Genomic DNA, 18,918 nt, shown 5'->3' with positions numbered 1-18,918 from the left:
GCATCACTTTGACGCGAGCGGGTGGACCGTCGCCTCGTGGTGGACGCCGCCGCTCTTGACGAACACCGTGTTCGCCGTCAGGCGGCGCAAAATGCCCTCCGCCATCTGCGTCCGTGCCCGGTTCGTGGCCCCGGCGATTAGAATGCCGCGGCTGCAGCCGGCCATCGCTCCCGCCACCGCCGCGCTCGCCGCTGTGGCCGCCACTCCCCTACTGCTCCCCGCACCTCCAACAGGATGGTAACCAGAAAGCAACAGTACCAACGGGCAAAGACGGGACACAACGAGGGCTACACATGCACAAACACAAACACACGCACATGCGCACACACGCTCACTCACACACACGCTCACTCACACACACGCTCACTCTCTCTCTCTCTCTCTCTCACACACACACACACACACCACACACACACTCACACACACACACACACACAAACAACACAAACAAACACGGCCACCGCGTGCGCCCAGAGCAAGCTATTATTATTTGTTATTCGTCGTCCTTACAGGATTACTCTCAGTTAGGCGGAGTAATGGCCATGGCAAAAGCATCAGCGGCGGCACAGCAAAGAAAGTTTGCATATATTTGTGTATTTTCGCACCTGAACACATAGTACAAATGCTTGGCGGTCGAAGGCAGTTAAGCGCAACAGTGTGCGGGCAACACTGGCGCACGAACTCACCCCCCACCCCATTTTTTTTTGCGTGACCACCGTTTTGACTGCGTACGCCACTACCGATCACGCAATATGATGTCGACCTCAAAGTAGGCTGGTTTTTTCGACCTGACTTCCACGACGCTTTTGAGCTCCGGGTCCTCCTGCAGCTGGTTTAGGATGACGGGGTAGACGGCGGAGTTGCCGCGACGGCTGTGTCGCCCTCTGCCCACCACAACTGTGAGCCGCCGGATGCGCTTCTGCACGCACAGCTGCACGCGACGCCGCAGCACCTCCACAGCCTCCTCCACGTGAAACCCGTGCAGGTCCAGCGTTGATGCAGAGTCCTGCGCAAGCCGCTCCCGCTCCAGCGCGATCATCGCGATGCGGTTCAGTCGGACGTACTCCGCGCCCAGCTGCTTGCCGTGGCGGCTTAGCGTCTTTGCCGTCTTGCCGTCGCCACGATTGTACGCCTGCGTCGCCCGGCTCATGATGCGAATGCGACAGGCGTTGACGATATACGCCTGCTCACTTACACGTCGCCAGTCGCCCAGCATGCGGAGTTCGTCCTCGACCTCCTCGTAGAACTTCTGGATCTCCTCCCGCGTCGCACTTGGCCGCAGCAAGTAGGACGGCAGCGCCTCGGCGGCTGACGGTGTGGGCGCCACGGCGGCAGGCGCTGCAGACGCCGTATCCACCTCCACACTCAGCATGTCACTCGTCATCGCATTAAGAGCGGAGATGGTCTCCGCCACGTCCCCGCCGGCCGCGCCAAACGTGCTGCGCACCACCTCCTTCGGCACTGAGGAGAACATTTGGCAGACCCGCTGCAGCCGCAACTCGTCCGCTGGCTTGATGTTCCCGTTCCAGCAGTTGCCCAAGTCCTGTCGCGTGATGTTTTCTGTCGAGCAGAGAAGTATGCCGTACGCCTCCGCGTAGTCGCCGCCGCAGGTGCCCAGAACGGCTTCAACCGCGGGGACGTCCAGGGCGGGGAACAAGTAACAGAGGGTGAGGAGAGACTCGTGCGTGGACTGCGTCCGCGCCTGCGCCTGCGCCTGCGAGGCCTCATCCTCGGCCCGCTCCCGCGCAAGGCACGCCTCAACGTCCTCGATGGTCTCAAAGCCGTTCAACTTACTCAGCGTGTCTGCCGCCAAATTGGAATCCCCGTTGGCGGAGCGAAGGGCGTGCAGCACAAGAAGTGGCTCGGTGCTTGGGAACGCCTCAAGTAGCGACATCAACGCACCCAGCTCACGGTCGCCCAGGAGACCGCCGTGGCCTTCCGGCGGCGTCTGCGGCTCCCCACCCCCGCAAAGTCCATCCTCTTCCTCGTCGTTGTCGTCGCCAGGCCCCAAGTCAGGAAGAAAACTTGACAGATGCACTGGCTGCCTCTGCTCAAACGTTGCCCCTCCTTCATGTTGTTGTTGTTGTTGCTGCTGCTGCCGCAATAAATCGACATATGCCCCCTGCGTCGTCTCCCCGGGTCGCATGACAATAACACGCGAAGGCGACTCTCCCGGCGAGGCACTTCCAAACAGTTGCGGCTTGGCGCGCCGAACGAACTCCGCATTGGACTCATGGCGGTACGGGCAAGCTGCCCCACGATTACAGCAATTATTCAGAAAGTAAACGCAGACATCCTCGTCTCTATCCGCGTGCATGCAATTCTTCCCGTACTTGCATGAACCCATCTGGAAAATGCAAGGATGCTTTCCCGTGCGTGCGGCGGAGGCGGCGTCGGAATAGGCTGGAGGCAGTTTCAGCCTCTGCGGCGGCAATGGTGGGGACGGCGTCTTGCACTGTTCTGGAGGCTGTTTTCGCACCGCCTCCAAAAAGGGGCGCGGCGCCTGCACGGCCGCCGCAAGCAAAGTCGACTGCCTCTGCCACTCCAGTGGGCGGGGGTCTGTGTGCGTCGGCTCGGAGCCCTGGATGAGGTTGAAGCGGCTTGGCGGCGGCGGCTCCACCGCCAACGCCGCCGCCGCCGCCGCCGCCGCCGCCTCCGCCTCCGCCCGCCCTACGGGCCTCCCGACGAGCAGGTGGTTGCCACTGACTCTGTCCAGCTTGAGGATGACGCCCGTCTGAAGCCGCATCGTCTCGTCCCGCGGCTCGGGGCGCTGGGCCGCGCGTATGTCGACGCCGTCCACGTAGTGCCGCTTCCAGCAAGCGCTGCCGAACGCGCAGGACCCGAAGAAGTGGTTGATGCAGACGTCGCCAGGGTAGTCTCGCAGGAGACACGAATCCCCGTAGCGGCACTTCTTGTGCTGCACAATGCAAGGGTGCTTTTTCTCCCTTGGAGGGGTGTTGACGACTTCCACCGCGCGACCGGCTTGATTCGGCCGCACCGGCGTCGCGCTGGGCGGCGTCGACGGCTGTCCTCGCTGCCGTTTTAGTATTGCAAGTGCGACATCAACGTTGTTGCCGGCGTCCTTCAGCGCCTGCGCCGACTTTGTTTTGCTGTAGCCGTACGATTGGAGTTGCTTTAGTTTCTCCTCCTGGCGCTTCATTTGCGCGTGCAGCCTTTGCAGGAAAACCAAGAAGAAACAGAGAGAGAGAGAGAGAGAGAGAGAGAGAGAGACGGGGAGAAAAAGACGCATCTCGTGCTGCGACCGCAGAAGCGCCGGGGGCGAAATGGGCGTCGCCTCCTCCTTTTGGCGGCTCGCGAAGCGCGCGGGTGGGGGTTGGTGCGGGGTCAGTCTGAGAGACACATTGCGGAGGGCCCGCGTCAGATGCATGTTTTTCTTTTCTTTTCTTTTCCCCGCTCTCTTTCGCCTCCTCGCTCCCCCCAGTTGCTTCTTCCGTTGCTCCTCTCCCTCCCGTGTGCGCCCGCAATGAGAGGCGGAGAGGTGGCAGACACGGAGGGGTGGGCCGAGGCCGGTCGCCCTCCTCCTCCTGCGTCTTCTGCTCTCGCGTCAGTCGTCGGTGAGGTCGATGACGCCGCAGTCACTGATGGTGATCGTCTTGCAGGGGCTTTGATTGTGTTTTACATCTACGTCGTGGATGGCCGCCACGACGTCCATGCCGTCTATAACCCGGCCAAACGCCACGTAGCGGCCATTCATCCACGACATGGCCTTCATCGTGATGTAGAAGGACGACGCATTGGTGTCCTCGCTGTCGTTGCACATCCCAACCACCCCTGGGGCGTCGTGCGGGATGGCGTAGGACTCGTTTGGGAAGTACCGCCCGTAGCAGGAGTACCCCCCGTTGCCGTTGTGATCCCTAGAGATGTCGCCGCCCATCACCCACGCCCCGTGCAGGATGCGGAAGAACTTGGATCCCCTGTACGTCAGCTCCAGCGGCTGCGCCTCGCCGTCGCCGTCGGCAACGGCAGGCACGCTGCCAAGGTCGCCGTGGCAGAGGTGCCAGAAGTTGTTGCAGGTGCTGGGCACAACCTGCGAGTAGAGCTCAAACGTGATGCGGCCGCGGACGGCGCCGTCGATGGAGACCAGCATCCAGCAGTACCTGTTGCCGCGCTCCCGCAGGAAGCGCTTCCACGACGCGAAGGCCATCGCCTCGTAGGAGTTCGCCGCCGCCGCGGGGAGGTCGAGGAGGCGAAAGTGCGTCTGCTCCTGCAGCATGCGCAGGAAGGCCTCCCCCGACATCGCCACCCCGCCGTCGCGGAGCACGATGACGTCCATGTCGCCGTCCGCGATGCTCCCCTCGTCGAGCATCTTCTGCCGGCGGCTGTGGAAGTCGCGTGGGACCTCGCGGAAGACCTCCACGTAAAACTCATCACTGTACTCCCGCCGCAGGTACTCCGCCGCCTCGCTGCACTTCTGGAACACCGGGTGGCTGATGAGGCCGCAGACGGTGAAGCTGAGGCGCGTGGCGGCCATCGCGGGGGAGGGGCGAGCGCCGGGGACCGAATGCACGTCGCGTGTGTGTGTGTGCCTCTCTCTCTCTGCGGATGCACTGGGTGACCCGCACGCCTCCGCCCTGCCGGTTTGCTTTCTTCTTTTTAGTTCCGCAACGTCGCCTTCGTCGCGCTCTCGCAGGAATCGCCCCGCCGCCCGCCAACGCAACAAGAAAAAGAAAGAAAGAAAATAAAAGGGGCAAACGCCAACGGCAGGCACGAGGGGAATCATACAGCCTGCCGTCACCCCAAGCACACACAGACACACAGACAGACAGCAGGCACGGCAGTCGTACGCGCGCGTGAAGTCAAAGCCAAGACGCACAGTCGAGGCTGACGGCGCAGCGTGAAGCTGCACGAAATGCGGGTACCGCCAAAGGCGCAGACACACACAACAGCAACACCACCAACAAAGAAGGAACATGACTGCAAAAGAGCCGTCCGCATGCGTGCAGCCAGTCAGACCGGTCGCCCAGCGCACATGCGCGCTAGCGGATAGGCACGGCGGTGCCCCTCAACGCAGGCGCGAGCCACGCGAATCAACTCTGCAGCCAGTCCTTCACTGCCGTGTAGCGCTCGGTCCCATCCTCCCCGTCAAAGAGGATGGCGGCGGCCGACCCAAGCACCGGCCAGATCCCACCGAAAGAGACCAAAGTGCAGACGCAGAGTGTGCCAGCGACGCGGTTCCGCCGCAGCGCGGCCTCAATGTCCTCCCGCAGAGAAGTCAGCGGCGGAGGCGGCGGCGGCGCGGAAAGGGAGTCACCCACCCGTTTCACGAGGTTGCCTATGAAGTCCCCACCCGCAGGACGCAGACGCGGGGGCGGCTCCGCGTACATGTCAGAGAGGCACACAGAATTCACGTACATGTCTGTGATTGCGAAGCCACCCGCCAAACCAAACAACGCGCGGCGTGCCGCGAACATCCCCTGCCTCCCCCCTTTTTTTCTCTCTTTCTTGTCTTGTTTTCGTGCGGCTTTACTTCTCAGCTACGTGCCGGGTACGGGGACCGCGCACCTCTGCCGTGCACGCGGCGCAGGGAGAGAAGACGGGGAGGGGGAAAACCAAAGGCATGGAGCATTGCAACCCCGGGGCCGCTCTCAGCAGAAACAAAATGGGGGGCAAAAAAAACCGGTCCGAAAGGTCTCATCGTTCCCACAGAGCAAGGGGGAGGGCAATAGTAATACTAACCGTCGTGCGGCGAAGAGGAACGCAGTCAGCGGCGTCCCGTCCAGCCCTCCGCCGGGGGGTCCCAGAGAAACTCACACTTGTGCCTCTACGCGGCAGCGTGCGCAAGCGGAGGAAGAAGAAAAAAAAAAGAAGTGAGGCGACCGTTGAATTCCTGCCGCACGCGTCCTCCCAGTGATAGGGAGCTCAGCTGCCGGGGGAGACACGGCGAAGCAGCAGCTCCTCCACGCTGGCGCTGGCCGCAATGTGAAGCTCCAGCCACATCTTCGGTTTCGCCTCGTGCTGTCCCATGTACACACAAACCGGCGCGCCGCCCTCCGCACGCACCTTTGCGAAGGCCAGGAAACTCCCCCACTCTTTCCCTGCCTGCGGCAACCGCAGCTCCACTGCGCGTGTCGTGGGCCGGTTGGTTAGCCTGACGACGAACGCGTCGGCAGGTAGCAGATGTGCCGGGCCAACCAGCAGCACACTCTCCTCCTCCTTGTCAGTGCACGTGGGTGGAAGGAAGCCTATGCCGCCCAGAGTGCAGCTCAGCGCATGCACCGCGGAGGTGTTCAGCACCGCCACCGAGGTTATACTCGACCAGTTGGTGCTGGCCGGGATAACGTAGCGAACAATCTCCCAGTCACCGACCCGCGCAACAACGCTTGCCGTCCTACCGGGGGTATTCTCCTCGTCCAGCACGAGGTGCGTCGTGGCGGCGGCAGAGACGCCCGCCACACGCAGGCGCCGCGAAGAGCAACGTTCGCTGCTGCTGGAGTCACACCACCAGGCAACGTCCAGAAACGCCAGCGGGCCACCGCTGCCATCGTCCCCGGCGAGGCCGATCTGCGACCGCAGGAGTGTCACGGCACCTCGGCAAGGCACAACGAATCTCAGGCTGCGGTCCCCCATCCACGCCGCGTCTGTCAGCCACTCCACAGGTGCCACGCCCCGCGGCGCGGCGTCTGCCTCGTCTGCGTCACAGGCCTCCGTTTCCAGAGGCAGCCCGCACCACGCACCGCACTTCTCGCTGCTGGAGATGAACTGGCAACAAGGCGTGAAGTGCGCCTGGGAGAGCTGACACCACTCCACGGCGTGCGAGCCCCCTCCCACGACGCATTCACCGTTGACGAAGAACTGTTTCCCCACATCCGAGCGGAAGCAGGTCCAGAGCGGCAGCGTGTCATACGCAACCTGCTTGGGCCTAAAGAAACCTTGCACCCTTGCCCACATCTCGGCGTCGGAGTGGAGAAACACCTCCCGCCTCCCCCCGCCCTCCACCTCCAGCGTCCACCCGGGCGCAAAGAGGGCGACGGACAGCTGCGCCGCCGCCGCGCACCTCACAGCCTTGTCGCTGTTGTAGCCTCCACCTCCATACACGCCGCGCCCAAACACGTCCACCCCGACGTACACGTCCCGGGCACGATCCCCCGCCAGCGCGGTCGACACAACGAGGCGGTTTGGGCGCCAGTTGTAATTCGTAAAGAGACCGTCGCCGGCGTCAAAAAATGCCTTGTTCCTTTCCGTGAGACCGTTCTGGTGGCACAAGTCGCCGTCGATGGTGACGGCGTCGTACCACACGACCACCCGCTCCGGGGAGGTCGGCGGCCGGTCCCTGTTGAGGGTGCGGCGCAGCATCGTCACGAAGGCCACCAGCCGCCCCGCCAGCGTCGCGTCCACGCTGTCCTCGATGTTCACGAGGTAGCCGTCGAAGTTGTAGGCGTTGCAGACGGCAACCAGCTGCCGAATGGCGTCGCCCATTTTCTGTGCGCTGTGCAGCAGCATGCGAATCTCCTCCCCGTTCCATTCCGTGATGAAGGTGCCGAGCGCCGGGACCCCCGCACGATGGGCGGCGTTGATCCACTCCTTCGGCGGAACGGAGACGCGGTGGTGGGCGAAGTAGACAAAGTAGTCCACGAGGCCCCAGTAGCTCACTGTGTAGCTGGCGTCCACCGCAGGCTCCACCAGCGACGCGGCGTCGCAGAGCGCGAAACGGGCGTAGTCGCCGGGCAGGTACCCGCCGCGCATGTCGTGGCAGACCAAAAGTCGGGTCGCCGCCCCGCACGCGCCAGCCACGCGCCGACGGCAAGGCAGGGCGGGCGTGATGGGGCCGTGCGCCGTGGGCGACCAGTTCCACAGCTCCTCGAGCGAGGAGAGGGGTTTTCCGGCGTCGTGCAAAATCGCCTCCAACGCACGAGTTCCCGCGCTGTTCGCCGCAGCCTCCGCTGGGGGACGACGGGGCTCCTCAGCCGCAACCGGCGTCGCACTACAAACAGGGGCCTCCTCCACAGACCCAGACACGGACGCGGCCGCCTCCGCGTTCACCGCCTCCAGCAGGTCGCTCAAGTGGGCAACCATAATACTCAGTATCACGTCGCTGCCGTCGGCGTCGCTGAGGTACCACTGCTGCCCTTTACCGGAGGGATGCTGCCGCAGACGAAACCCAGAGAGACGCAAAATGTCCATCACGCCAAACTCCTCCAATGGAAGCAGTTTTGTCCTGTAGGTTTGACTGGATGTGAGCAGGCCCCGATACTTTGGCTCAGTGGGGTTCTCCAGTATATTCACGAGAGACCCGCGAAGAAGTTCAAGCGCCCCACGCGTGACATCCAGTCCCTCGCGCGACCCTGGCGAGAGCAACTCGTTGGACTGCAGCATCGCACACGCGAGCATCAGCTCTTCCTCCTCCGCCTCCGTGAACTTCTCCTTCGTGGAACGTAAACCGACCCCCGTGACCGGCGCAGGGGCAGACGCCCGAACAGGCGCTGGTGGGGGCGCAGCCGCAGCAGCAGCCGCCGGGGCCGTCGTGAGACTCTGCAGCATGGGAAGCAGCGTGCGGCCCAGCGGCGTCTCCAACACTCGCGGGAGCATGTTGCGTATGTCGTCCGGAATATCTCGTTGCAGCAAAAATTGCGCCGCATCCTGCGTGAAATGATTGCAGTTGCGGCTAAGAAGGTTGTAGTCGTACGGGCCAAAGCCGCGACGACGCTGCTGCTGGATCCACGCTTGGAATTCCGCCTCTGTCTTGGTGGTCTCCCCCAGAACCTCGATGCGCCTCGGCGCCCCAAAGCGTGTCCGCCCCGGCGGCTCGTGCACCACGCCGACGCCGCCGTCGAAGTAAAACTCTTTTCCGTAGGCGACGATGGCGGTGTGCCAGATGGCGTCCAGGTGGTGCCCAATCAACACCGCACTCAGGCTTGCAGCCATGCCGCCAGAGAGGTCATAGCAGTACAGCCGCACCAGTGCCGCACACATTCTGGCCTTGCCGCTGCAAAGTAGTCAAACACAAGCAGCGCCGCCTACCACCCCCTGTTCCTTTTTTTCCCCCTTGTCTCTTATTTGCCTACTCCTCCTCGTTGCAATGTTGGATTCCCTGTCGTGTGTGTGGCTCTCCTAATAACCCTGCAGCCAGGCGAGAGACGGGGGACTCGCGGAGACCGCGCGCTCATGAGAGCTGGGAAAACAGCAGAAGAGCCACGGACAGCCCCCGGCAAGCAGCCAAAAACTTCACACAACGGTAAAAGCGAGAGAGGAAGTATAAATTAGACGAACAACTCTTTTATTTGTTTATTTTTTTTTCCCGCGCCGTCTCTGGCTGCGCATCCAAAGCCCTAGCTAAAGCATCCGGGGCGAGAGACTGCGCGTGACAGGATCGCAGCTTCAAGGGCTGTGGGAGGAACTCGCACAGACAAAAGCAAACAAAGGAGGTGTGCCTGTGCCGCTTTGTGCCTGTGTGTGTGTGCATGAAAGGTGCAAGCAATATCTAGAGCGCAATGCGGGTACAAATAATAGCTGGCAAGTGTACAAAAATTTTTTTACGGATGTGATGGAGCGCTGCAACCGCGCAGAGCCAAAAGAACATCTATCACAAGTTTATCAACAGGAGCAAACCGACACTTCTCCTCTCTCTCTCTTTTTTTTCCGTTTTGCTTCCTACCCTCTACGGGGTAGGAGGTTATGCATATATATATATATATATCTGTGTGTGTGTGCATCTGCTGCGGAGTCACTCTGCCGACGATCTGCCAGCAGAGGACGCCGCCAGTGCCGTCGCATCGTCGCAGGCCGACAGCCGCCCGGTGGCGGATTGGCTGCCGGCAGCCCCCTCCTCCTCCTCCAGCTGCAGGATGAGTTCCGAGACCTCCTCCTGGCTGAGCGGCTCGTGGCGGCATTCCTGCGAAGCCGGGGGGGACTGGCTTGCGGGTCGCCGGCGTTTCGCGCCACAGCGACGCGCGGCGGCGAGGGGGGTGTCGGGCTCCCGCTCCGCCTCCACCACCGCCTCGACGTGGACGCGGCTGTTGTCGCTGACGTCGCAGACGAACGGCAGCGCGGTCAGCGCCGCGCGCTCCGTGGGGGACACGGCGTGGGGGTGCAGGGCGTCCAACTGCGCCGCCGTCTCGCTGCGGTCCAGCGTGCCCACGTCAAACATGCTGCGCAGCTGCAGGCGGGTGAAGTAGCGGTGAAACTCCGCGCCCTCCTGCCCTGCCGGCGCGCCGAGGGAGGCGGTTTGCTTGGCCGCCATGACCTTGAAGACCTGGTTGCGGTAGACCTTCTCCTCCACGGTGCCGCAGGTGACGAGGCGGTAGACGACCACCTCGCGGGTCTGGCCGATGCGGTGGACGCGGTCGATCGCCTGCGCGTCCGCGGAAGGGTTCCAGCTCGGGTCCAGCAGGACGACGGCGGAGGCGGCCTCGACCGTGAGGCCGACGCCGCCAACCTGCGTGGTGAGAAGGCACACCCACACCCGCGCACTCTGGTTGAACGCCCGGACGGTGCCCACCCGCTCCTCCGCCGGCACATCCCCGTCCAGACGGGCGAAGTCAATCCACCAGCAGCGCAGTGCAACGGCCAGGAGGTCTAACAGACGCTTGGAACGCGAGAAAACAAGGGTCTTGCGCTGCTCACCAATGCACTTCACAACCAACGCCAGCGCCGCGGCAATCTTCGCGCTGTTAAGCGCATCGCCGCAGTTTTTGTTTGCCTCGGGGCACGCCAGTGGATGCCGCACGGCCTCTCGATACGCCTCATCACTAAGGTTGAGCCACGGGTGGTCGCACGTCCGCATCAACGCCGTGAGCAGAACAAGCGGCTGTGAGGTGTCGCTATCGCGAAGTGCCACGTCCACGCGCCCACCCTCGACGAAGGAGACGTACTGCCGCTCCTGCGTTTCATTCAGGCGCAGCCAAAGAATAAGGTCCCGCTTTCCAGCAGGCAACATCTGCACCTGACGCTTGTCGCGGCGAAGCATGAAGGGGCGTATGGCCGCCTGAATGAGCGCCAGCTGCCTTCCCGCGTCTACCCGCTCCTTCTCGAGCGCGTCGCGTTCGTTGCCGCGCAGCAGCACGGCGTTGATGGAGCGAAAGTCGGCCCGTGTGGTCCCAAGAATGGAGCCGTCGATAAACTGAAAGATGCTCCAGAGGTCCTCAAAGTTGTTCATTAGCGGTGTTCCCGTAATGGCTATGCGGTGGCGCGCTGACAGGGCCATGGCGCTCTGAAACACCTGCGTGGAGGCGTCCTTAATCAGGTGGGCCTCGTCCATGACGACGTAGTCGACCATGCGCACCCCCATGGCGCCGCTGTCCTGCCGCAGCACCCCGTACGTCGTGAGGAAGAGGCAGGCGGTGCCGTGCCTCAGCCGCCGCCACCGCTGCAGCCGCCTCGCCTTGGCGTCGCCGTGAATCACCTCCACCACGGGCGGCCCCAGGCGTCCCCAGTGTTGAAGCGCCGACTCCCACAAGGGCAGCAGCGTGGGCGGCAGGACAATAATGGCGCTCGTGGCGAGCTTGCCCATGTACAGCGCGCCAAGGAAGGTGGCAATCTGCACAGTCTTACCAAGCCCCATCTCGTCTGCGAGAAGACAACCACGGCCCTTGCGGTGCCTTTCGTACAGCCAACTAACTCCCTCCTTCTGGTAGTCAAAAAGCTTCGCCTCGATGTCAGGTGGAATAGGCAGCGTGACAGGGAGGGGCGGGGCCGCGGAAGAAGCTGTTCGCTTGCGACTGGTGCCGCCTCCAACTATGTTAACCGATTCTTCCTCCCGCAGCTTTGCCGTGGGAGTCGCCGCGGCGGTGCTGGTGGTGGTGTACTGACTGATGGAGAAGAGCTCCTCCAGCTCCTCATCGTTCATTGTCCCGCCCTTCGACGGATTGTGTGCAGGTTATATATATATATAGAGAGAAAAAAATATGTATGCAAAAGTGGAGGAATACCTCCACACCACAAACCCCAGCCCATCCTCCTCCTTGCCAAAGAGGCAATTCAACAACGGGGCCCAACACAACCCCACTTACACACGCCAAAAAGAAGGAAAAACAAAAAGAAAATAGTAGGATTGAATGTCTAAGAAAGCACGCCTCGCCTTATTACGCGGCGCGTCTCTCAGCCTCGCCCCCCGCAAGGCTAGAGCGCAACCACACTCACGGGTTCACCGTCTCCTCGGCGTCGTTGATGGGAAGGAGCGCATTATCGCGCACGACGCTGTCCCGCAGGTGCAGCCCAGAGCTCTGCAGGCGCTGAATGCCGTAGAGGCCGTTCAACTCGACGGTCGACTCGGCCACCATGAAAGTGGCTCCGGAAGAAAGAAATAGCCCGTTGCCGCCGTTGCGCAGCACACTGGACCGCTCCAACTTCCCTTCTGCGCCTTCGTACGCGACAATGCCGTCTGTGGTGTTCCCCTCCACCACCGTCTCCCTTGCGTGCAGGGAGGACTGGCTCGCCACCCTGACCCCGGCCTCGCAAAGTTTGACTTTGCACTGCGTCATAGCCGCCGTTGCGCCAAGGCGCAGGAAGAGGCCAGCAAACGTGCAGGAAGAAATTAACGAGAGGTGCAGAGAGACCTCGGTCGACGGCCCTGTGGCCTCCACGGCGCAGCTTCCCTGGTAGAGGTGGCAGCCGTGGAATTCCACATGCGCGCCGTCCGTGACGGCAACTAGCGGGTTCTTTGCAGCGGGCAACTCCGCGGGCGCGCCTCCTGCGAGGTCGCTCTCCACCAACACCACCCCACTCAGGCGCAGCCGCGTCCTGCCGCCCTCCGCCCGGATGATGGGCTCAAGACTACTCAGTGGTTTGATGATCACTGGCGCGCCAGGAAACACGGCAACCACCTCCACCGCGCCGCTGTCCACAAAACGCAGATTCTCGTGATACACGCCTGGCTCCAAGGTGACGGAGTCGGTGTCCGCCAGCCCCCCTGCTGCCAAGAGTGCCCCAATCACTTCAGCCTTCTTGTGGTTCACCGGCTTCAGTCTGTGCACCGTGCCAATCCTGCGTTGCTGGTCAAGTTCCGCATCCACGTTTAACGCTGCGGGCGCCACAGCCGCCTGCATGTCAGCACGAAGCGCCCCAGCGTCGGGATGGTACATCGGTGGCGTCGCCGCCGCATGCGTCAACTCCGGCTCGCTTGTGGGACTCACCGCAGCGGAAGGCACACCGCGGACCTTCTCAGTATCCGTGTCTGCTTGCGTTCCTACAGACACCGTCGCCGCCCCCCCCGCCGCCACGGCCGCATCACGTCGCCCAGTGGAGGTGGGCTCCGTTTGAGTTGCCACATCTTCCCCCGCAGCGAGCACTGCCGCGGGGACCGCAGGGCCCGGGGCCTCTGGTGCCGCCTGCAGCCTCTGCAGCGCGTCCCCACTCAACGCCTGAAAGCGTTGGGCGCAGGTGGCGAAGTGCTGCATGAAGGTAAGCGTGTGGGCCAGGAGGTCGCTCTCCACGGTGGCTTGCCCCTTCAACTGGCTCAGGAGCCGGGTCAGGTCGACCGACTCCATGTCGGCTAGCAGCGCCCGCATCTCGGCGTGCACGGCGTTGGCCTCAGTTGTGGGGGCACCCGGTGCAGCGGTCACGCTCCGCACGGTGGACGCCGCTTCCCCGTACTTTTGCCGCAACGCGGCAAACATCGATTCCTCCCTCCCCGCAAACGTTTCCAGGAGTGCGTCGACCTCGCCCAGCTTCGCAGGGTTGTGCCGCTGGTAGAAGGCAACCAGTCTCTCCCGGTTGCTCATACGACACCCCACGCGAGCGCACAACGCATGCGGCGGCGGCGTGCCGCGGACTTTATTGCTAGCTCCTCTACTGCGAAGGTGTCACAGGGACCGCGGCCGCCCGCATTGCCGCGTGGTTGCGGTGGGGGCATGCCGTGAGAGCGGGGCAAAGAAGAAATGCACGGGAGGGGGAAGAAAAGTAACCGCAGAACGCAACCCGCTTCGCAGCGGCGGACACGCGCGCCACGGACGCGCACAGACGGCGTTGCAAGGCACAGAGCGGAGGCCGAAAGAAAGAAAAAAACATGCACACAAAGGAAGTATACAACTACACCTTCCTTCCATTTGCGCATTTCTCCCTCTTCCCCTCCACCTTTCGTTTTTTCTTTTTGTTTTGGTCTCCTTTTTTCCTTCTCTTCGTTACTGTCTCTTCACCTATATACTCTCACTGCTCCACGCTTCCTCACTTTCTCTATGCGTCGCGGGCCTAGCCGTTTGCCTAGATGGGCACAAACAGCTGCTTCGCGGCACCGAACTTGCGCTCAGCCTCGTCAATTTCTTTGAGTTCCCCCTCAATTTTGTTCCGCCGCGCCTTGATCGACTGCGTGTCGTAGCGGATGGGGATCTTGTGCAGCTCCGTCTCCAGCTCCCTCCGCCGGGCGGCGAGCTTCGTGAGAGTCTCCTTGCGCTCCTCCTCTGTGACAGGGCGGTGGCCCGGCGGGTACTTGGCGATCTCCTTCTGCCGCTCCAACTCCCGCAGCACCGCGACCTTCTCCGCCGCCAGCTCCGCCTTGCGCTGCAGGATGTACTTCGGCACCACCCCCCGCGGGACATTCACCGCGGAGACCGGCGCCGGCTGCTGTGACTGTGGTTGTTGCTGTTTCGGCTGCGCCCTGGGCTTTGGCTCACTGCCGCCCCGCCGCTGCAGCACGTCGCCCTCCATGAAGCAGAACGTCTGCGCCCTGTCCCTGTCGCACTCGCGGATAAACACCTTGATCTCCACGTCGTCGCCCCCGCCCCGCAGCTGGCCGTAGCCGTGCGACGAGACATGACTGTACTGCGCCTTCTGGCGCTGAAGGAATTCCTGCGCCCGCTTTTCCGCTTCGGTCGACTCCTGCGCCCGCTCGCGGTTCAGCTGCTGCTGCTCTCTGATTTGCAGGTAATTCTGCCGGGCCGCATTCCCCGACATGCCGGCAAAACTCCGTGGGTCGCACACTCGTTCCTCTGCGTGCGTGGGCGACGGCTCTCGCTGACGCGTGCACGGAACTTATTCCTCGCGAATTGCCCCTTCCACTTCCCCTACCTCCTCCCGTGGGAGGCGCAAAGAGCAGGAGAATTTGGGTGGGGAGAGAGGGCGAGTGAGCAGCATGAAAGAAGGCAAATAAGAGGAGGGGTAAGGCGCACCACTTCCTCTCGCTTCGAGGGAAACAACGAAGAGGCGGAGGCGACCAAACACACTCGACGGGGCACATCCCCCATTCACGCAGCTACACACGCAGAGACGGAGAGCGACGACAACCCCAGCGCCAACCGCCGCCCACCTTTTTTTTTTTGTTGTTGTTGCTGGTGAAACCGCACGCCCCGCGTTCCCCCGCTCCTTTTGAGTGGGCCGTGGAGCCCACAGTCGGCGCAGCCCGTTTACATCCAACCATTTCCCCCTTCTCCACAGACGCGCTCGTCACAGCTTCTCCCCCTCGCTGGCACGCCGCCTCACGTCGTGCCAATGCTTTCCCGAATCTTCCGTTTCAAGGTGTCCATGTTTGCCCCAATAACGTACCCAAGCATCTTGCCCTGACGCACCAGCATAAACGTGGGAAGCTGAATCACCTTGCACTTCGATACAATCTCCGAGTTGTTGTCAGCGTCCACCTTTGCAAACCGCACCGTCGGAAATTCGAATGTGACCTTCTCCATGGAGCGCTCGATGGTCTTGCAGGGGCCACACCACACCGCCGTGAACCAGGCCACGGTCAGCAGGTCCTCATTCACAAGCTCGCGGAACTGCTCCACGCTGTACACCTCCACCAACGGCATCTTCGGCGTGATCCGCACCGTACGCTTCCCCTTCCCACCCGCCGCGTCGTGGAGTGGAGGCCCGCAAACGAGAAGAACCCAAAATAGACACAAATGAAAGAAAACTGTGAGCCCTTTTTTTTCTCTTCCACCCCCGCCGCCCTTTTTTTTTGCTTTGTGGTCCCGCAACGTTTAGCAAGGCGGGAACGCAAAAAAAAAAAAACAAAAACAAAAAAAAGTAGCGAGGTGAAAATGATGCAATGAAAAGGCGGTGAAGGAGGGAAACAGCCGCAGCACATGCACCGATGGACGCAGAAGGGCAAGTTGCCCTATCACATGCACCGCAGGGAGAGCAGCGCGAACGCCAATATGCTATGCAGCAAGGTTGGGATACTGAGATGCTGCCGCCGCGTCGGTCTCTGGCTGCTGCAGCTGCGCCGCCTCGGTCTCTGGCTGCTGCAGCTGCGCCGCCGCCGCGGAAGTTGACAGCGTTGAAGCGGGGAGGAAGTCTTCTAGGGAGTGCCCGTCCGGAAGGTAATGTGCATCGGTGTCAATGGTGCGCTCAAGCAACATGCAGTCGTGCGCGCTGCGACGCCGCTTCCTGCCTGCGGTGGAAGTCATCGGCCGGAAGGACCAGCGCTTGTAGAAGTGCACGACTCTCCGGTTCAACGGGGCCAGAGAAACAGAGCGGCCACCCTGCCGCCGCATCCACTCCACCGCCAAGAAGAGCAGAAACGACCCCAATCCGCGCCCACGGTACTCGGCTACGCATGTGATGATGGGAATCCATCCCTGCTTGTCCATCGCCACGATCGCCACCACGCGGTCAGTCGTTGCGGCAACCGCCTCAATGCGAAACTCCGCTTCGCAAATGCAACGGAGCAACTCACCGCCGCCAAGGCTGTACCCGCAGGCCTCCAACACCAAGAAAACCCACTGCTTCCTGCTCTCCTGCCTGGCGTAGCGCACAGACACGGCACCGCTGCTGAGGCAAAAGGGCACCGGTGGAAGATGGTGTACGACGACGCGCTTTTGCAAGCCTTTTTTCTTGAAAGCGACGGGACTCGCGGAGGAATGAAATCCATGCCGCCGAAACAACTTCGTGTAACCATCGGTGCACATCACCTCCATGAGATCCACGCCGTTGACGCGGCAGAAGACCTCCACGTGTTGAAGCAAGGAACGTCCCACGTGGATCCCCCGAAAGCGACTAAGAACGGAGATCCACGCAATCACCACAACCCGCTGTTGCGCGAGGAAACTGACGTTGACAACCACGAAACCCAAAAACCCATGTTCGGCGCGTGCGTCCTCCTTAACGGCAATAAAAATAACAGAAGCCGCAGGGTCACTGGCGACCTCCAAGACCCCAGGAACGAGGTGTGCGTCACTGGCCAGAAGCCGTTTCCGGACCTCGCTCCGCTCCCTGCTGTGCACGCCACGCTCAATGGCAGGCTGTATCGTTATCTCCTCCCCCGTAGCAAGCCGATACAGACGAGGCGGCACACTAACACAACTGCACATGTATTATTATTATTATTATTATTGTTTTTGCTGCTGCTGGCAACAGCGGATGCTCCCCCGTGTCGAGTTCCAAAAGGGACACTTTAGCAATTGCGTAAAAGAATAATCAAAAAAAAAAAAGTCGTCTTTTGCATTTTTCAACGGGGCCACTTCCACCCACTTCCCCACAGCGACACGCCCACGCACGCACCAACACAACATCTCCCCCTCGTTCGCTTTCCTGCGCTTGTGCACGCGTGCTGCCTCCCATTTCTCCTTTATGTGTTGCCGTAAGCGTAGGCTACGCCAATAATTGCGGCGCGGAAAAATGAAAATGTACACAAGCAAGCAAGGAAAATAATAATAATAATAATAATAATAAGCAACTCGATGGACTCATCCTGGGATGAGTGGATCATCCACTTCACATGGCCACCCAAGCTTCTTAAACGTCTTTTCCATATGCGGTGGAAGAGGAGCCGTGACGCAAACAAACTCCCCAGCACTATTCTTGTACGGAAGCTGAATCTTTCGGTGATGCAGGTGCAACGGCAGCCCTTTATCCTCCGGGTCCCAGAAGAGGGACATGGAGGTGGGGAACGCCGCCTCGCCTCCGTATTTGGCGTCACCCAACAACGGGCAACGCAGCGCGTGCGCCGCCATAATCCGCTCCTGGTGACGACGTGTGGTTAGCGGGTAAAAGGAGATGAAGCTTCCAAACTCCAGTGCACTGGCGTTGACTACAAATTCGGCAATACCCACTTTCGAAGTTTTGGTTGGCGAAGGACGCGCGACGATGATGTCGCCCTTGGTTCCCCTCGTCATCTCAAAGTGCATGCGCACCCTTCCAAAGTTCACGGTGGGCTTACCTACGCAAAAACCCCAATACACACTGTTTGGCACCACACGCTTCACAAACATACGGGCTAGCATGCGATGTGCATTCTTGGTTCTTGCCAAAACGACACAACCACTTGTTTCCTTATCCAGGTTATGGCAAACAATGGGTTTTACCGCACTTGTGTATTTCCAGGCAGGAAGCATGGCAGTTATATTCATCTCCTGTGCATCACTTGTCGGCATCATGGGGACACCATGAGGCTTGTTTATAACGATGACGTGCTCATTTTTGAAGAGCACCATATTGTGTGCCATTTCCCGCACCTGAGACGACAATTTAAACTGGGATTGCCGTGTGTTCTCCTGGAGCACACCAGTAGGAGGAGCAAGTTGTTTTTCCCAAAAAGCCGGAGTTGGCACCACAAGTAGTTCGTCAAACTCCAGCCGATCCGTTAATCGTGTGTATCGTTTTTTTCCATTTTTTCTATAACGGTATATGTGACCCTGCTGTACCAGACGTTTCATGGTTTCATAACTCCATTCAGGATGGTGCTGGGTAAGAAAAGTATCGACGCGCTGCCCAAACCAATCCTGGGTAATCACATGATACTGCACTTCATCCGATTTCTCCGCCAGCGCCTGACGGGCCTTAAGGGAGAGAGGGCGGTATTGTCGTTGGGTATCTTCTAATTTTCTGGGAGCCTCCTTGGAGCCAAAGTCGGGCAGGTGCTGAATGGCGGCAGGCCTCCAGAGAAGGCATCGAGCAGCAACACGTAACATGTAGAGATCTATTATGCTGCAACATGACGAATCAATTAGCAGCAATGAGGAAGAGGAGTGAGGTAAGGAAAAAGGGAAAGCAGAGGGAAATGAAAAGTATTTATGCATCTAACTCAAATGCTTGCAT

The 18,918-nt window shown here is 60.9% G+C and overlaps 10 protein-coding genes across 10 annotated transcripts, besides 8 other annotated features; all 10 read right to left on the bottom strand.

The window, feature by feature from the left end:
- Positions 1-290: 290 nt before the first annotated feature.
- Positions 291-386: a microsatellite.
- Positions 387-446: a microsatellite.
- Positions 447-736: 290 nt separating this feature from the next.
- Tco025E_05848 (uncharacterized protein) lies at positions 737-3,388 on the bottom strand (the record flags this gene model as incomplete). The annotated part of the gene is made up of 1 exon (XM_029372738.1): positions 737-3,388. One exon carries the CDS (start codon positions 3,386-3,388, stop codon positions 737-739), a length of 2,652 nt encoding a protein of 883 aa, XP_029227153.1.
- A 177-nt stretch (positions 3,389-3,565) lies between these two features.
- Positions 3,566-4,492, bottom strand: Tco025E_05847 (35 kDa cyclophilin; the record flags this gene model as incomplete). Its single annotated transcript, XM_029372737.1, has 1 exon — positions 3,566-4,492. The coding sequence occupies one exon, from the start codon at positions 4,490-4,492 to the stop codon at positions 3,566-3,568; it is 927 nt and encodes a 308-aa protein (XP_029227152.1).
- A 271-nt stretch (positions 4,493-4,763) lies between these two features.
- Positions 4,764-4,793: a microsatellite.
- A 255-nt stretch (positions 4,794-5,048) lies between these two features.
- On the bottom strand, positions 5,049-5,432 carry Tco025E_05846 (uncharacterized protein; the record flags this gene model as incomplete). The annotated part of the gene is made up of 1 exon (XM_029372736.1): positions 5,049-5,432. The coding sequence occupies one exon, from the start codon at positions 5,430-5,432 to the stop codon at positions 5,049-5,051; it is 384 nt and encodes a 127-aa protein (XP_029227151.1).
- A 14-nt stretch (positions 5,433-5,446) lies between these two features.
- Positions 5,447-5,476: a sequence feature (A-rich).
- Positions 5,477-5,880: 404 nt separating this feature from the next.
- On the bottom strand, positions 5,881-8,931 carry Tco025E_05845 (putative endo-beta-N-acetylglucosaminidase; the record flags this gene model as incomplete). Its single annotated transcript, XM_029372735.1, has 1 exon — positions 5,881-8,931. One exon carries the CDS (start codon positions 8,929-8,931, stop codon positions 5,881-5,883), a length of 3,051 nt encoding a protein of 1,016 aa, XP_029227150.1.
- A 706-nt stretch (positions 8,932-9,637) lies between these two features.
- Positions 9,638-9,655: a microsatellite.
- Positions 9,656-9,682: 27 nt separating this feature from the next.
- Tco025E_05844 (putative DNA excision/repair protein SNF2) lies at positions 9,683-11,803 on the bottom strand (the record flags this gene model as incomplete). The annotated part of the gene is made up of 1 exon (XM_029372734.1): positions 9,683-11,803. One exon carries the CDS (start codon positions 11,801-11,803, stop codon positions 9,683-9,685), a length of 2,121 nt encoding a protein of 706 aa, XP_029227149.1.
- Positions 11,804-12,092: 289 nt separating this feature from the next.
- On the bottom strand, positions 12,093-13,676 carry Tco025E_05843 (uncharacterized protein; the record flags this gene model as incomplete). Its single annotated transcript, XM_029372733.1, has 1 exon — positions 12,093-13,676. One exon carries the CDS (start codon positions 13,674-13,676, stop codon positions 12,093-12,095), a length of 1,584 nt encoding a protein of 527 aa, XP_029227148.1.
- A 478-nt stretch (positions 13,677-14,154) lies between these two features.
- Positions 14,155-14,844, bottom strand: Tco025E_05842 (flagellar/basal body protein; the record flags this gene model as incomplete). Its single annotated transcript, XM_029372732.1, has 1 exon — positions 14,155-14,844. The coding sequence occupies one exon, from the start codon at positions 14,842-14,844 to the stop codon at positions 14,155-14,157; it is 690 nt and encodes a 229-aa protein (XP_029227147.1).
- A 521-nt stretch (positions 14,845-15,365) lies between these two features.
- Tco025E_05841 (thioredoxin) lies at positions 15,366-15,689 on the bottom strand (the record flags this gene model as incomplete). Its single annotated transcript, XM_029372731.1, has 1 exon — positions 15,366-15,689. The coding sequence occupies one exon, from the start codon at positions 15,687-15,689 to the stop codon at positions 15,366-15,368; it is 324 nt and encodes a 107-aa protein (XP_029227146.1).
- Positions 15,690-15,878: 189 nt separating this feature from the next.
- Positions 15,879-15,906: a microsatellite.
- A 134-nt stretch (positions 15,907-16,040) lies between these two features.
- Tco025E_05840 (N-acetyltransferase) lies at positions 16,041-17,192 on the bottom strand (the record flags this gene model as incomplete). The annotated part of the gene is made up of 1 exon (XM_029372730.1): positions 16,041-17,192. The coding sequence occupies one exon, from the start codon at positions 17,190-17,192 to the stop codon at positions 16,041-16,043; it is 1,152 nt and encodes a 383-aa protein (XP_029227145.1).
- A 1-nt stretch (position 17,193) lies between these two features.
- Positions 17,194-17,221: a microsatellite.
- A 306-nt stretch (positions 17,222-17,527) lies between these two features.
- Positions 17,528-17,553: a microsatellite.
- Positions 17,554-17,567: 14 nt separating this feature from the next.
- On the bottom strand, positions 17,568-18,791 carry Tco025E_05839 (pseudouridylate synthase-like protein; the record flags this gene model as incomplete). The annotated part of the gene is made up of 1 exon (XM_029372729.1): positions 17,568-18,791. The coding sequence occupies one exon, from the start codon at positions 18,789-18,791 to the stop codon at positions 17,568-17,570; it is 1,224 nt and encodes a 407-aa protein (XP_029227144.1).
- Between the last annotated feature and the right edge of the window lie 127 nt (positions 18,792-18,918).

Source organism: Trypanosoma conorhini (genome assembly GCF_003719485.1).
Source record: "Trypanosoma conorhini strain 025E chromosome Unknown Tco_14.4_contig_00361, whole genome shotgun sequence".
NCBI classification, from domain to species: domain Eukaryota; phylum Euglenozoa; class Kinetoplastea; order Trypanosomatida; family Trypanosomatidae; genus Trypanosoma; species Trypanosoma conorhini.
The sequence above is the reverse complement of the archived record's forward strand: the minus strand, read 5'-3'. Positions and strand labels throughout refer to the sequence as shown.